The 17222-nt window shown below is 40.3% G+C and overlaps 1 protein-coding gene across 1 annotated transcript in view; it reads right to left on the bottom strand.

Moving 5' to 3' along the window:
* Window positions 1-242: 242 nt before the first annotated feature.
* Window positions 243-17222, bottom strand: part of esr2b (estrogen receptor 2b) — a 137259-nt gene continuing 120279 nt past the window's right edge. Inside the window, exons 7-10 of the mRNA XM_034195035.1 lie at window positions 14313-14446; window positions 11158-11341; window positions 3398-3703; window positions 243-1379 (exon numbers count right to left, since the gene is read on the bottom strand). Of these exons, the coding sequence (XP_034050926.1) occupies window positions 1265-1379; window positions 3398-3703; window positions 11158-11341; window positions 14313-14446 (739 nt within the window). The 3' untranslated portion in view covers window positions 243-1264. The remainder of the gene's footprint in view (window positions 1380-3397; window positions 3704-11157; window positions 11342-14312; window positions 14447-17222) is intronic.

Below are 17222 nucleotides of genomic sequence, written 5' to 3'. Positions count from 1 at the left end.
TTGGAATTTCAACATATATGCATCAGAGGTCAATGCTGATTTAGAAGTGTGTCTGAGGTGCAAAAAAAAAAACTACAGATAAGGAGCCCACACCTCTGGCTGGCCAGTTATGCTTCTGCCAACTCATAGAGGAGAGTTTGTAAATGTGAGTCTATCGGTCTCCGTGACATCATAAGGCAGGTTGCGATCAAAGACATTAGCCTGGTTCTTGAAAGAGAAGAAACAAAAATAGATAAAACATCATGTGGCTCTCATTCAATAGTAATCCATTTCTTCCCTGGTGGAGATAGATTTCATTTTAGGTCACATGACCCCTATGATGAGTAACTCTGGCAATACAGTTTCTTGTTTTACGAATAAAATTAAATTGTATTAACCTTTTCTGTTTTATCTGTGTTTACAAGTTTATGGAAAGATGCAACATTAATTATAACATCTGTTCAAGTTCAAGCATTCTAGAGTGATATAATGTAGCATTTAATTATAAACTGCACTCACTCCCTGAGTGAAATTAAATATTACAACAAACAAAAAGTACACAGAGAAATAATGTATTTCATTTGTTTATAAAGTGCATTTGTTAATTTTCAATTAGATATGCAGTAAGTTCGGTTTTCTCTTTTTACTTATGGTATGTCTTGAGAGTCTAATCTGATAGGTTACCCTTTTATAGTAAAATCTGTGTGTGCTGCAGGGAGCCTAGTGTAAATCCAGCCTTAGTTTAATCACATGGACTATGCTAACAGTCATTTCATTAAAAGGCCACAAACTGCTGCTTTCTGACCAACACTTTGTACAAAGAGTAAAAAATTCCTGGCAGACCAGGTGCCGACTTCAGCAGTGTACACGAAACATTGTAGTGAGGAGAACGAGAAAGCACAGAACCGGATTTTCACTGTGCTGCTGACCATGTGTGAGTGACTGCAGATAGTATGGCTTGTTCAGAATGTGACACCAAGGTGAAAAAACTGGTACAAATACTGTATATCAAAAAAGAGCAAAGACTGACACCTAATGCACCTTCACAGAGACAATTTACCAGCACAAAATATACATTCAATCAAAAACACTTTTTTTTTGTTTCCCAAAGAGCAAAAACATGGCAACATGGGGGAGTAGGGGTGTTGAACAAAGACACAAGAACATTTACCTCACAAGAGCACTATAAAAAAAAGTTTCCTTTACTCGATCTTCTGGGGTTTGGGCAGAGCCTCCCGAGAAACAGTTCTGGTTCATTGCCAGAGTCCGTTTTGCTCTAAATCCCTTACCCCTGTAAGGTGGTTTCCCTGATACCTTGATCGGGGATGATGTACTCCGTTGCTTCCACAGAGGGGTCGGTGTCCCCTGTATCCAGCGGCCATGACTCTGGGTGGATGTAGCTGAGGAAAGAGTTTAATAGTCAGCGTACAGTCGTACCCACTCTGCTTGCTAACCTCTGTTCTTCAAATGTCTCCAAACCATATGAAAACCAAAAATCTGTTTTTAAACTGCATCAGCAATATAACATAAAATGCATTTGACTTGAAAACAAGTGATTGCTTTGTTAGCACTTAACATATTCATGACCATTTAATAGCAAGCTAATGCCTAACATTTTGACCTTTTGTACTCTGATCAAAAACAGAAAATCACAACCTCTGACATATAAAACTGAAACAGATTAATTCACTTTGCCAGATTTATCTGACATAGTGTTAGGTCCGTCCCTGTCTGGTCCCATGTCCTCACCTACTTTGGTCTTTGTTACATTCTGTCTGCATCTGCTTTACACTTTGATCCTCTGTTTTTGATTTTGGAGTGGCTATACGCCCAACCGTTGGTTCAATAAAGTAAATACGCGAGCATATTACACGCCCAACCACAACCGACCAATGAGCGTGCTTGTAAGTTCACTTCTGATTTCAACACGGGGTGAAAAAGACAGATATTTTCTCGCTGGCTGCAGGAGGGTTTGCAGCCCATGAAAGGGCTGTGATCTCAAGCGGTTCTGTTTGGCTCATCACACCCAGGGAACTGTGTCAAACTAACACCATATTACAGGTAACACGCAGCATTTTGTTCATCAAAACTGTTTCATCGTCATTAACAGGCTTCCGTTCAAAATGCTTATGAAGTTTGTTTCGCAGTAATTAAAGACGCCGCCATTAAATGTGCCAAACATACACCGCTTTTCACACCGCAATAGAGCCTTAAAAAAGTGTTGTAAAAAACAGTTTAGATGCACGAAACATGTCAAATACACGATCACGGTTGGGCGAATCAGGTAAGACATTATATTTATCTGCCCAGCGGTTGGGAGTGTAATGTTCAATGTATGACTTATCTGCCCAGTGGTTGGGCGAATAGCCTTTGCCTTTTGATTTTCAGTTTAGGATTACTTTAGTCACTGATTTTATTTTGCATTTTACCAGTAGAGTCATTGCTTGTAATTTCTGTTAGTTTTTGCTTTTGACACATATTAGTTTCAGCCCCTGCCTTTAATTCTCTTGTTGATCACTTTCTACTTCTCACCTTTGTTTTTCTTGGTTTTGTTTCTTTGCTCCTTCTATGTGTAGATTCTTTTGCATGAAATTTAGGATTCACATTTCAGTCTGCTTTAGTGTTCACTTTACTGCACTCTCTTGTACCAGCTCACCTCATCTTTGTCTTCTCCCTCCATGCCTCTATTTCTATCTGCTTTGCTTTTTGTCTCACTGCACCGTCTTGCTCTCATCTTCGTCTTTTTGTTCCCCACACCTGTGCTTGTTTGCTGTGATTACCACCTCTGTTATTCAAGCCTCATGTGATCTGTGTTCAATGCCAGTTCGTTGTCTTTTGTAAGCTTCTTTCCAGCCTCTTGTTCTGGTCCTGATTGACATTTTTTACCTTGTTTTGATTTTTGGATCACGCCTCTGTCTTTTTTGATTGATCCTATGCCTCTGTGTGTGAGTCAGCATTTGTCTCCCCACACTCTGAACCACGCCGAAATACAGCATGACACAAAGTGCATCTGATGTCAGGACAATACAGGGACAATTGAAAAGTGTTGAGACTGACCTAGAATGCAAAAGATGGAGAACCACACCCTACTTTTCTGGGTCAGGCTCAAAATTTCTCAATTGCCCATTATAGATGCAGGTCAGATCACATCTGGGAACATGCGCCCCTTTCCTTCTTTACTTAAATTTCTTTCTTCATTTCCTTATTTTCCCCTTCCTTACTACCTGACTGCTGTTATTTTGTTCTGTGAAGGACAAAATGAAGTCCGCACAAGTTGCTCTCTTCATCACTGAGTGTATTTGATAGTTTTTTTTAACTTGCAAACCTTATGTCGATGTAACAACTTACTGTTAGAGTACATTCTGACATTTACACTACAACATTTCTTTAAAAGTTAATTTCAAAGAGATGAACCTACTCATTGTTTTCCATGTGTGTCACTGTCAAACCGTGAGGCGGAGGTGTAGACTGGAGGGACAGAGTCTGCAGATGCTGGTCAAGGATCGGTGACTCAGCCGGCATGTGTAGAGGGACACTGTTTTGGTCTTGACCAGAGGGTTGTGTGTACTGGTGATGGTCAGAGTAGGTGTCTGAGCTGGACGGGGATGCAGATGTTTGACTGCTGCTGCTGGATGTGTTGGCATCCAGCATCTCCAAGAGGAGGTCATACACCAGCACCACATTCTTCCTCTTCATGGTGGACAGATGGTCCATGCCTTTGTTGCTGCAGAGCAGAGACATGGTGATCGCAATAGCACAGATGGAAGAAATAATGTGCTCATCAGCTGATGGCGTCATCTAACAGTTAAAGTCTGATGAGGTCAGATGTTGAGTTAATTAGTGCGTTACAAATGAATGACATTTACAAAGAATTCACGATTTAGAACTCATGTCAAAGTCTCCAACAACCAGCGCTAAACTCAGGAGTCTAAATGACGAAACATCATCGCTGGCCAAGTGGTTAGTGCACTTTGATTTAGTGTGGAAGGTTCCTGGTTCAAACCCCACCCCTGCCACATGTTTCCATGTTATGTGGAGTTACGTCAGGAAGGCCAAATCAACTTGTGCCAAATCAACATGCAGATCCACATTGTGTCTGCTGTGGTGACCCAGAGTGAAACCAAGAGAACAGCTGAAGGGACTTACATTTCCAAATAACATGAAAATAGCTAAAGTATTATATAAAATAGGGGATAAACACCACTTTACAAATTACAGACCTGTTCCATTACTCTCTTAATTCTCCATAATACTTGAAAAACTTTTTCTCAAAGACTGGACAAGTACATTGAGAGATTTAAAATGCTGATAGATAATCAACATGGATTTACAACCAGGGCTGTGAAATGAAAATTGTGAAATCCGAGGAAAATTTGCAGGGGTCTGGGGGGGGCAGCTCCCCAGGAGCCGGGGTCTAGGGCCTTGTGGGGCCCCAGAATTACATTTTTATCTACTGATATTTTTTCAGTATCTCCTGGAAGAACAAATCTCAAAATCAGTGCATATTTAAATGATCCAACATTCAACCTTTTATTTGACCTGTCAATGATGATGTTGAAATAACTCAGAACAATTAAACTACATGAAATTTATGAAGACTGTTACAGCATTTCAAAAACCACAGCTAAAGCTTGTAGAATATTTGGAAAATCATGGTAAAATATCAATAACATACCTTATAGTAAAAAGTCACTTATATTCTTGTGTAAATTCATGCAGCTTAAATCCATTCAAAGCCACAATGTCTATTTTACAATGAAAAAAAGTCTAGATTAGTGAAAAAAAGTCACAGTTTCTTTTATCTTTCAGGTGTGTTGAAGAAGCCAGCGACGATTCCATGGATTCTTGTCCTGATAAGACTTTTTCAAACAGTCTTTCTCGCCATCTTCTCTCTGTGCGACGTCGGTCCGTGACACAGACATGCTGCACAATTCCTCTTTTAAAAACTTGAAAGCTCTAAAAGTTTGGGATGTCCACATGCTAAGTTTAGATTAAGTGCCACACAGGAGCCATACAGTGTCACTGCAGCAACCAACCAGTCCTGCTTTACGACAACTGTCGTAACAGCTATGCTTTGAGTGGCATTTTTCCTCCGCGAATCTCCGCGGATCTAAGGAAACTGATTTGTATCTGTAACACACAGATCAGTGTCCGCAGACTTATAAAACTTACACAATGTCGTAAAAAAGAGAAAACTTTGTGATAAGCATTTTAAAAACTCAGTGATGATCACGATTAAAGAGTACATCACTAACACACCCCCCCCCCCCCCCCATGATGAAATCCGCGGAATCACAGCCCTGTACAACAGGTATATCAACATCTTTGGCCCTTATTGAATTAATAGAAAAAAAATACAAACTGTATAGACATAAAAGCATATGCAGTTGGAGAATTTATAGACTTCAACAAAGCATTTAACACAATTGATCATGGCATACTTCGTCGTAAATTTGAGAGGTATGGCTTCAGAGGGGTGGATCTGAGTTGGGTGAGAAGCTATCTAATAAACAGGGCAGCAAAGACATAGTACAAACAATCTGTTTAGAAAAGAGTACAATAAAATGTTACTAATGAGGCACAGTGGAAGCTCAGTTTTTGAACTGTTCTCTTTACAAACAAATCGGTTAATGAACAAATTTTTTTTGAATGAAAAAGGCACAGTTTTGGAACAAAAGCTCAGTTCATGGACAACATACTTGCTTCCGGCAGAGATGCATAGCAGAGACATGTGTCAGTCACACTGCAGCCACTGCTGTGTGAATGCTCTTAGAACATGCTTGCTCAACAGGATTGTGGATTACGCACACTGAATTTTCTTTTTTTTTTTTTATTATGTCTTGTCAATAAAGAAGCCACTATGGGGCCAAAGAACGGAAGCAAAGCTGAAAAACCGAAGAGATATGCTGTGAGAAACACAACAGAGGTGAAGAAAGATCATTTCAAAGCATGAAATGGTGTCCATGTCTCAGTTAACCTCTGGACTACTGGGACATATGTAATATACATGGTCTGGTAGTCAGGAGGATATGGCTTTACAGTAGGTTATGGCAAAATATTCCATCTGTACCATATTGAAAAACATGAGCAATCAGAGATATATGACATCACCAAATTAAGTCGAGTCTTTCATGCCCTTATATCTATCTATGTGTGGTGGTGTAAAATTGGTGAGAATCCTTTAGTAGTTTTGATGTATCCTTCAAGACTATATAAGGGAAATCTTGATCAGAATCCGGATCCAGATCACCTCCAAAATTTAATGGAGTCTTCCATGCCCTAATACAGTGGTGTCCAAAGTATTCCAGAAAGAGTCAAGAGGATGCAGGTTTTCTTTGCAGCCACTGACTAACAGAACCCAAAATAAGTATTCACCAGTTTTCTTAAATACCATGGATGGAACAATATCTGAAATAGGAGACTGTTTTTTTTCATTTCTTTCTTGTAATAAACACACTCAGCACGCTCAGTGCATGAATGTGGTCAAGCACTTTCTGTCTTGTAAGTTGTGACATCCAGATGACTAATATGTGTATCTCTGTGTGGGCCACCTGTTATGCATGGAGACATTTATTCTATCAGGAAAAAAAACTGTAGGAGGTTAATAGGTGATGCTTTAAATATGTCCAACATTAAGAATAAATTATTTATTTATTCACTGCGTACACCCTCTGTACTGGAAGAGCATTCTCTCAAGTGCAGTACATTAATGCCAATGTTTCACTTGTGCATAATACAAACTCTGTCAGCACCCACTAAATTCTTTTGACCTTCATAAATCACATTGGGTGTGCAAACATCATCTATTTCCATCTGTCCTCCCACAATTTTCACACTTGGGTGGACGCACTCATAATTGCATATACATGAATGCAAATGCACTGAATGGACAAGACGCCCTATTTTGTGCATGTGACAGACACTATCCTCAATGTGCACTGTTAGTAACTCAGAAGGCAGGTGTATTTACAAGTGCACTGGTGTTTGCACGATTTTACAAATGCAAACACTTAAGCCCCCGTCACACATAGCAATAATGTCGAGGAGCCATTCCGACATGGCAAATAGTTCATAATTCAACGGAGTCGTCAGAAAAGAGGTGTGGCCAGCCGTGGCTTGAACGCATCCAGCCTGCCTCGTGCCCAAACATATTTCCGACAACAGTCAGATGGCATAGAGTGCTGTCAGACGGCACAGACACTGGAGTGTGCATGCACAGGTGATTCGAGTGATGAGTGTGTGTCACTCAGCTGCGCACGTGTGTTCACAATGGCTGAAGGATCCATGCATGTGGGGCGTGCGCACGTGTATTTGCAGAACAAGTGATCAAAGTAGTGTGGCCGAAATGTTCACTCAGCTATATGTATATGTGTTCATAACCACTATACCAGCCACTCTGCGTTCGCACATGGGGCGCACATGTCCGGCTGGACTCCTAACTGCTGCTGATTTGTGCTGCCAGTGCGCCAACTTCGTACATGTGTGCAACTTTCAGATGGAGCCAGTGGACTATCTCTATTCTCTTTTTTTAAAGTCTTTTTTGGTGTCATTTTATTTGATACACATTTCAACACAACTGTAGTTAGATTATCGATGCGGGATGGCACTTCACATGGGATTTAATTATATCAGAGGTAGATTATGCTTTTGTCATCTGATCAACAGCACACAGTGCAGCGGGGTGAAAGGGACCAGCTGTCTGCGCTGCACTGTAGAACTCGGGGTACCGGAGGTGAGTTACATGTTTATGTCGTCATGTGTCATTAATCATATCTTAGATCTTGTTCTGACTTATGGTATGGAAATAGAAGACTTAACAGTATTCCCTGAAAACTCCCTTCTGCCTGATCATTTCTTAATAACATTTACATTTACTCTGATGGACTACCCAGCAGTAGGGAATAAGTGTCATTACACTAGAAGTCTTTCAGAAAGCGCTGTAACTAGGTTTAAGGATATGATTCCTTCTTTATGTTCTCTAATGCCATATAACAACACAGTGCAGAGTAGCTACCTAAACTCTGTAAGGGAGATAGAGTATCTCGTCAATAGTTTTACATCCTCATTGAAGACAACTTTGGATGCTGTAGCTCCTCTGAAAAAGAGAGCTTTAAATCAGAAGTGTCTGACTCCGTGGTATAACTCACAAACTCGTAGCTTAAAGCAGATAACCCGTAAGTTGGAGAGGAAATGTCGTCTCACTAATTTAGAAGATCTTCACTTAGCCTGGAAAAGAGTCTGTTGCTCTATAAAAAGCCCTCCGTAAAGCTAGGACATCTTTCTACTCATCACTAATTGAAGAAAATAAGAACAACCCAGGTTTCTTTTCAGCACTGTAGCCAGGCTGACAAAGAGTCAGAGCTCTATTGAGCTGAGTATTCCATTAACTTAACTAGTAATGACTTCATGACTTTCTTTGCTAACAAAATTTTAACGATTAGAGACAAAAATTACTCATAACCATCCCAAAGACGTATCGTTATCTTTGGCTGCTTTCAGTGATGCCGGTATTTGGTTAGACTCTTTCTCTCCGATTGTTCTGTCTGAGTTATTTTCATTAGTTACTTCATCCAAACCATCAACATGTTTATTAGACCCCATTCCTACCAGGCTGCTCAGGAAGCCCTACCATATTTTAATGCTTCGATCTTAAATATGATCAATCTATCTTTGTTAGTTGGCTATGTACCACAGGCTTTTAAGGTGGCAGTAATTAAACCATTACTTAAAAGCCATCACTTGACCCAGCTATCTTAGCTAATTATAGGCCAATCTCCAACCTTCCTTTTCTCTCAAAAATTCTGAAAGGGTAGTTGTAAACAGCTAACTGATCATCTGCAGAGGAATGGTCTATTTGAAGAGTTTCAGTCAGGTTTTAGAATTCATCATAGTACAGAAACAGCATTAGTGAAGGTTACAAATGATCTTCTTATGGCCTCGGACAGTGGACTCATCTCTGTGCTTGTTCTGTTAGACCTCAGTGCTGCTTTTGATACTGTTGACCATAAATTTTATTACAGAGATTAGAGCTGCCATAGGTATTAAAGGCACTGCGCTGCGGTGGTTTGAATCATATTTGTCTAATAGATTACAATTTGTTCATGTAAATGGGGAATCTTCTTCACAGACTAAGTTAATTATGGAGTTCCACAAGGTTCTGTGCTAGGACCAATTTTATTCACTTTATACATGCTCCCTTAGGCAGTATTATTAGACGGTATTGCTTAAATTTTCATTGTTACGCAGATGATACCCAGCTTTATCTATCCATGAAGCCAGAGGACACACACCAATTAGCTAAACTGCAGGATTGTCTTACAGACATAAAGACATGGATGACCTCTAATTTCCTGCTTTTAAACTCAGATTAAACTGAAGTTATTGTACTTGGCCCCACAAATCTTAGAAACATGGGTGTCTAACCAGATCCTTACTCTGGATGGCATTACCCTGACCTCTAGTAATACTGTGAGAATCTTGGAGTCATTTTTGATCAGGATATGTCATTCAAAGCGCATATTAAACAAATATGTAGGACTGCTTTTTTGCATTTACGCAATATCTCTAAAATCAGAAAGGTCTTGTCTCAGAGTGATGCTGAAAAACTAATTCATGCATTTATTTCCTCTAGGCTGGACTATTGTAATTCCATTATTATCAGGTTGTCCTAAAGTTCCCTAAAAAGCCTTCAGTTAATTCAAAATGCTGCAGCTAGAGTACTGACGGGGACTAGAAGGAGAGAGCATATCTCACCCATATTGGCCTCTCTTCATTGGCTTCCTGTTAATTCTAGAATAGAATTTAAAATTCTTCTTCTTACTTATAAGGTTTGAATAATCAGGTCCCATCTTATCTTAGGGACCTCATAGTACCATATCACCCCAATAGAGCGCTTCGCTCTCAGACTGCAGGCTTACTTGTAGTTCCTAGGGTTTGTAAGAGTAGAATGGGAGGCAGAGCCTTCAGCTTTCAGGCTCCTCTCCTGTGGAACCAGCTCCCATTCAGATCAGGGAGACAGACACCCTCTCTACTTTTAAGATTAGGCTTAAAACTTTCCTTTTTGCTAAAGCTTATAGTTAGGGCTGGATCAGGTGACCCTGAACCATCCCTTAGTTATGCTGCTATAGACGTAGACTGCTGGGGGGTTCCCATGATGCACTGTTTCTTTCTCTTTTTGCTCTGTATGCACCACTCTGCATTTAATCATTAGTGATCGATCTCTGCTCCCCTCCACAGCATGTCTTTTTCCTGGTTCTCTCCCTCAGCCCAAACCAGTCCCAGCAGAAGACTGCCCCTCCCTGAGCCTGGTTCTGCTGGAGGTTTCTTCCTGTTAAAAGGGAGTTTTTCCTTCCCACTGTAGCCAAGTGCTTGCTCACAGGGGGTCGTTTTGACCGTTGGGGTTTTACATAATTATTGTATGGCCTTGCCTTACAATATAAAGCGCTTGGGGCAAACTGTTTGTTGTGATTTGGCGCTATATAAAAAAATTGATTGATTGATTGATGTGCTGGGCAAACATTTCCACATCATACCTGCTACAGACTTGGGAGCTGAGCATCTAATAATAGGTGCGTAACATGTAATAATACCTGCGTTACAGCGGTAACATCCCGGTTCATCAGCGTTGCTTGGGTGCCGCACCGAGCCTCTGTCGCGCGCATAGTACCATATACATAACAACATTTCCTTTGCCCTCCCTGGTCAGGGTCCAGTGGACGTGGACAAACGTGGAACAACATGTCGGCAGGCTTTGCTGTGAGCGATCGATCTCAGAGCTCAATCAACTGCAATGAAATTGTTTCAAATGTTGTTTTGATGCCGTCAGAATATGTAAATTGTGGTCAGATGGTCTTCAGATTACACATGGATCGCTGTCGGATGGGTGTCCTATCTTGACAGCGCCCAGAGAATTATGAGCATGTGCGTCACACTCGGGGCCATCGGCCAATTTTGACCAACTGTGTCGACTTCCACAGATGGCTGTCAGAACGTTTTGGAAATGAAATCCGACACTTTTTGGATGTGCGCCAATTCATAAGTCCGACGCCACTCTGCGTGATTCCGGCTATGTGTGAGGGGGGTATTAGTGAATGAGGCTCATAACGCGTATGCAGGGAAACAAGCTAAAACTACATCCATGTTCAGCTAATTGGTTTTTCCTGCTGGCTGTGACTGTACCTGACATGTCGGATGTGGGACAATAGCATGGTCAGGTGACCAAGGCGCAGCGTCTGCTCCTGTGTGGACAGACCCAGTTTGGAAATGGCCCAGACCAAAGCATCAATCACAGAGTCCAGCAGACGCAACAGCTTATTCCTGCTTTCCAGTTCTTCAGGCGTCTGCGGGGAATTTGTGCACAGATCTGCAACAAACGGAAACACTTAAAGAGGTTGAAATGTCTCTGTTTTATTTTTAGTGCAGGTTTCGAGATTTAAGCAGTGTGGGGAAAAAAAGCTAAAGTCAAATTTATTTATGTAGCACATTTAAAACAGTAACTGCTTACCAAAGTGCTTTGCAAAGTCAATAATTAAATACCATAAAATACAACACATAAATAAAAAGCAAAAGCTATGTAATTGCCTGGGGCAGGGTGTTCCACAGTACAGGAGCCAACACAGAGGAGAGTCTGAGATTCTAAAAGTTTAAATCTGGCAACAAAAAGCATCATGACAGAGAAATAATTACAATTGAGACACTACAGAGCCCCTGAGTGGAGGAGGTTGTAGATCAGCTTCCCGCCCACTCTCCAGACACAGGACAAACTGAGGAGTCAAGACATACCAGTCCATCTCTCTGACTTCATAAATCTTCAACTCAGCTGTTTTAACTCTCAGACTCAATTTGAGTTCCTGCGTCAAGTTGTACTTTTTTACTTGTTGTTCCAGTTGTAATGGAATAGAGTCAACAGAGCAGAAAGCAACTGTATTAAACTTTGTGAGGACACACTGGGAGGTCAGTCACCTCAACTAATCAGGATGGGATGCTGGCTGATTGATAGGAGGAGTTTGGAGGTGGGGGGGTACGGGAGAGGACACGGTGACCACTGGGACCACATGAAAGCACACAAACAAAAACCACATGGTTAAAAACTCTTCAAGTATCAAACTTCTAACAGTACCACTTTAAATGGAAACTTGACTATCAGATACTACATTGAACCAGTGGCCTCGCTTGACCTGAACAATCCTTGCCTACTTCGTTTGAGCTCCTTTCACTCTCATGCACCTCCAATCCCTTCTACGGGACTGAAAACCATAACCTGTTTCATCTGTTTCAGCCCCAACCAGTCCCAGCAGAAGACTGCCCCTCCCTGAGCCTGGTTCTGCTGGAGGTTTCTTCCTGTTAAAAGGGAGTTTTTCCTTCCCACTGTAGCCAAGTGCTTGCTCACAGGGGGTCGTTTTGACCGTTGGGGTTTTACATAATTATTGTATGGCCTTGCCTTACAATATAAAGCGCCTTGGGGCAACTGTTTGTTGTGATTTGGCGCTATATAAAAAAATTGATTGATCTTCAGTATGTTTGATCTGACAAATGTCTGTCCTTGACTAAACTGAAAATCATTCTCTTGTGTCCAATGTACATGCCTCAGTTCCTGCCACCAACGTCTTCACCTCCTTATTCACCCGCTTATACATTTGTTCATGTTCCTCCCCTTACTGAGGTATCCCATTTCTTCATTGCAACCCCGATGGCCTTTATTGCATGCTGTCACTGACTGTAACACTACCACACCTCCTTCCTGTGGACAAACCCAAAACCTTTCACTTTGCTTTATTCACATCAATAACAGCATGGATGAATTTGTTGGATAATATAATCCATAAACCATTCCTCCATTTCTGGGTTGCACTACTTTGTAGTCGCTTACAACCTCCCCCAATTCTCTGGCTTTCTTGCTCTTTTATGTAGTTTCTTAGACAGAAAACCACTGATATCCTTCCTCTCCATCTAATCTGCTAACTCTCTACTTTATGTAGTTACTTTTCCAAAATTAAGTGCATCTACTTTGAATTTCAACTTGCAGTTTACATTGTCTTGTGCTTAATCTTCCTGTGGACTATAGCTTGTTTAACTGGGTCCACTTCTGACCTGTCCAATTTTTTTTTTCTTTTAAACACAAGTCAGCTGAGGATAAACTCCCTGTCATTTTTTCCAAAAGGAAACCTCTGGATCTAAATGACTATATATGCCTTCAGCAATGGCTTTCCATTGTGAATGCTCTTGCAGGTGTGAACCCCCTCTATTTGTCAGGACTTTGGCCAAGCAGAACACAATTATTTCATGAAGTATTCTTTAAATATGTCTTGCTACAGATATGTGTTATACTTGAAAACTGTATAGAATCCTTCCTGTTTGGAGATGATGTTGAACTGTGATTAAAAAAAACAAACATATTTGTGTCATTATTTGGGAGGTGATGGTCTAGCTGTTAAAGCGTTGGGCTTGAGACCAGAGGATCCTCTGTTTAAATCCCAGCCTTTATTTGTAAAGCGCGTTGAGCGTCTGATGCAGATGGAAAAGCGCTATATAAAATGCAGTCCATTTACCATTATTTAGAAAAGGTGATTAATTGATTTTATTACATTTTGTGGACATCACTTGGACACTTCAGCCAATTAAGTAAATTTGGCCATGTTGCATTGACCATTAAATCCACTTTCTTGATTTTTCTCTAGTACATACACACTCTGACATCTGATGCTACATTTGGTCAAAACCTGGACTAATACTTTGAGCTTCTATTATAAAAAGATTTGTTAAAACAAGCAATACAGAAAGAACAGCATGACAGATTCAGACTGTCAACATAATTCACTGTGGCCTTTGAACCCAAACCCCACCCCCACCCCAATTGTCAAAAAAGAAAACCAACTGAATTTCAAAAGTATCATACATGAGCCACGAATGCTAAGATATGAACCAATGAAAATGCTTGATAGATAGATGTAATTAATAGTTGATAGATGGATGGATGGATCATCTGAATTTTAAATGAGCTGATGAGTTAAGTAATAATGCAAAATGATTACAGTGAGTATAAATACACATCAAAATACATGTTGGATTAATCCTTTCAAACCTTACAGTGTTATAACATTCATATAAAAATGTTGCAAAATTCTAACTGTGTGATATTGACAACAGTCAGAGACCCACTTAGTTTGAGATGATCACCTGAAGTGTCCACACACATGTAGAAGGACAAAGGGACCGTGTTTATATTAATAAATAAATAAAATTACATGCTGTCCTTCTGACTGAACTGTAATCCTTCTCCACCATGTGTGCAGAAAAAAGAATTCAAAGTAAAGTGACATTAATGAGGGACTCACTGGAATTAAGGAGGATCATGGCTTTCAGACACACATACTCCTCCCGCTGCAGTTTCAGCTCACGGAACCGAGCCGTAGCCGCCAGCAGCATGTCGAAGATCTCCATGATGCCTTCCACGCACTGACCCTCGTCCCTGCAGATGGAAGAAAGGAAGGATGGAGGGACGTAGGACAGATAAAATGGAAACAGTGAATTTGAATTAAAAAAGCCCATAAAATTTTAAAGAAAATGTAGTTTGCAAATCAGCATCTTAATTTGTATATATGTCATAAAATCTATGTATACATACAGAAGGTTACAGGAGGAGAAACTAAAACTCAAGGACTGAAATAGGAAGTGTGAAATAAACAGTGCTGTGGTAATATAATCTCATGAGTAATATCAACTGCTCATCGATTTGCTGCCAAAAAGTTGTGAAATTGTTGACTTCATCTTTTAAATTATGCTATTACCGCTGCAACTGAGGTTATGCACCAGTGTTACCAGAATTATGTCAAAGCACAGGGACCAATTTCCCAGAGGTTTGTAGGAGACATGGAAGAGAGGTCATTAAGGTTTGGTAATCCAGGGCAAGTTTCCTTTTTTCAGTTAAACACTGTTACAACTCACAACCCCAATTCCAATGAAGTTGGGATGTTGTGTAAAATGTAAATAAAAACAGAATACAATGATTTGCAAATCCTCTTCAACCTATATTCAACTGCATACAAAAACAAGATATTTAATGTTCAAACTGATACATTTTAATGTTTTTGTGCAAATATTTTCTCATTTTGAAATGGATGCCTGCAACACGTTTCAAAAAAGCTGGGACAGTGGTATGTTTACCACTGTGCTACATCACCTTTCCTTCTAAAAACACTCAATAAGCATTTGGGAACTGAGGACACTAATTGCTGAAGCTTTGTAGGTGGAATTCTTTACCATTCTTGCTTAATGTATGACGTCAGTTGTTTAACAGTCCGGTGTCTCCGTTATCTTATTTTACATTTCATAAGGTGCCACACATTTTCAACGGGCAACAGGTCTGGACTACAGGCAGGCCAGTCTAGTACCTGCACTCTTTTACTACAAAGCCACACTGTTGTAACACGTCCAGAATGTGGCTTGGCATTGTCTTGCTGAAATAAGCAGGGACGTCCCTGAAAAAGACATTGCTTGGATCGCAGCATGTGTTGCTCCAAAACCTGGATGTACAATTCAGCTTTGATGGTGCCATCACAGATGTGTAAGTTGCCCATGCTATGGGCACTAACACACCCCCATACCATCACAGATGCTGACTTTTGAACTTTGCACTGGTAACAATCTGGATGGTCTTTTTACTCTTTTGTCTGGAGCACACGATGTCCATGATTTCAAAAACAATTTGAAATGTGGACTCATTAGACCACAGCACACTTTCCCACTTTGCATCTGTCCATTTCAAATGATTTTGGGCCCAGAGAAGTCATTGAGAAAAACTGTTCTCAAACTGTTGGACTAATTTTTTCACACAGTTGTTCACAAAGTGGTGATTCTCGCCCCATCTTTGCTTGTGAATGTCTGAGCCTTTTGGGGATGTTCCTTTTGTACCCAATCAGGACACTCACCTGTTTCCAATTAACCTGTTCACCTGTGGAATGTTCCAAACAGGTGTTCTCTGAGCATTCATCAACTTTCCCAGTCTTTTGTTGAACTGCCCCAGCTTTTTTGAAATGTGTTGCAGGCATCCATTTCAAAATGAGCAAATATTTGCACAAGAACAATAAAGTTTATCAGTTTGAACATTAAATATCATGTCTTTGTGGTGTATTCAATTGAATATAAGTTGAGGAGGATTTGCAAATCATTGTATTCTGTTTTTATTTACATTTTACACAACGTCCCAACTTCACTGGAATTGGGGATGTATTTCTAAAAGTGATACTGACATCAAACTTTCACCAGATGTTGGTAACAGCCCAAGTAATCCACAAATGCAATGAAATCAAGACAAATAAGTACAGAAATTAAGTTACGCATAATAAAATATTTAACATGCTTCCTGAAAATTATTTAATACTTTGCATGAAAGGCTTTGTTGGTAATGAAGCTTCAAGATGCCTCCTGTATGGAGAAAGTAGTCATTGCATTGTTCAGGTGTGATTTTAGGTGGGATGGTTTATTTTCATTCCCTGAAACCAAATGAGAGTTTCCTTGGCTGTGTGTTTGGGATCACTGTTTTGCTGAAATGTCCAATCTCATTTTATTTCCATGATCCTGGTAGATTTTTATCAACAATGTCTCAATAAATTTTTCAATTTATCTTTCCTTCAATTATATGAAGTTTGGCAGTGCCGGATGCTGAAAAATAGCCCCACACCAAGATGCTCCCACCACCAAACTTCACTGCTGATATGGTGTTTTTGGGGTGATGTGCAGTGCAGTGCTATTTATAGTGGGTACTGTGGTATCTGTTCTAATCTGAGCAGACTATATTCTCCCACTATCTCACAGGCTATTCTAAATGTTGTGCAGCAAACTTTAACCCTCTGGAGTCCAGGGTATAATTGGCCATTTTTGACGACTTTCGGTTTTACCTTCAGCCCCCCCGTGTGGCTTTACAGTATTTCTTTCATTTTGGGGCTGACACCGTCGTATACGATGGCTGAGACCATGTTTTACTAAATTATAAATAACTTTAATGATTTAATGATTTTTGCTGAAAAGTTAACTCCGCAGATTTTCAAGCCAGCCATCTTTGTACTCCTCATAGAAGCTGTGTGATGATGTGCGTAATGTGAGTGTCCAATCGGAATTGGTTCACCGTCACATGGTTTTCCAATATCCAATTGTAGGGCAGAGCAGTCTCACATGGTATCCCACAGATCGTTTGTAGAAGAAATGTTAATTCTGGCATGTGAATGTTGTTTGAAGAGCCCCCTGGC

The sequence above is a fragment of the Thalassophryne amazonica genome, chromosome 19, assembly GCF_902500255.1.
Source record: "Thalassophryne amazonica chromosome 19, fThaAma1.1, whole genome shotgun sequence".
Lineage (NCBI taxonomy): Eukaryota > Metazoa > Chordata > Actinopteri > Batrachoidiformes > Batrachoididae > Thalassophryne > Thalassophryne amazonica.
The sequence above is the reverse complement of the archived record's forward strand: the minus strand, read 5'-3'. Positions and strand labels throughout refer to the sequence as shown.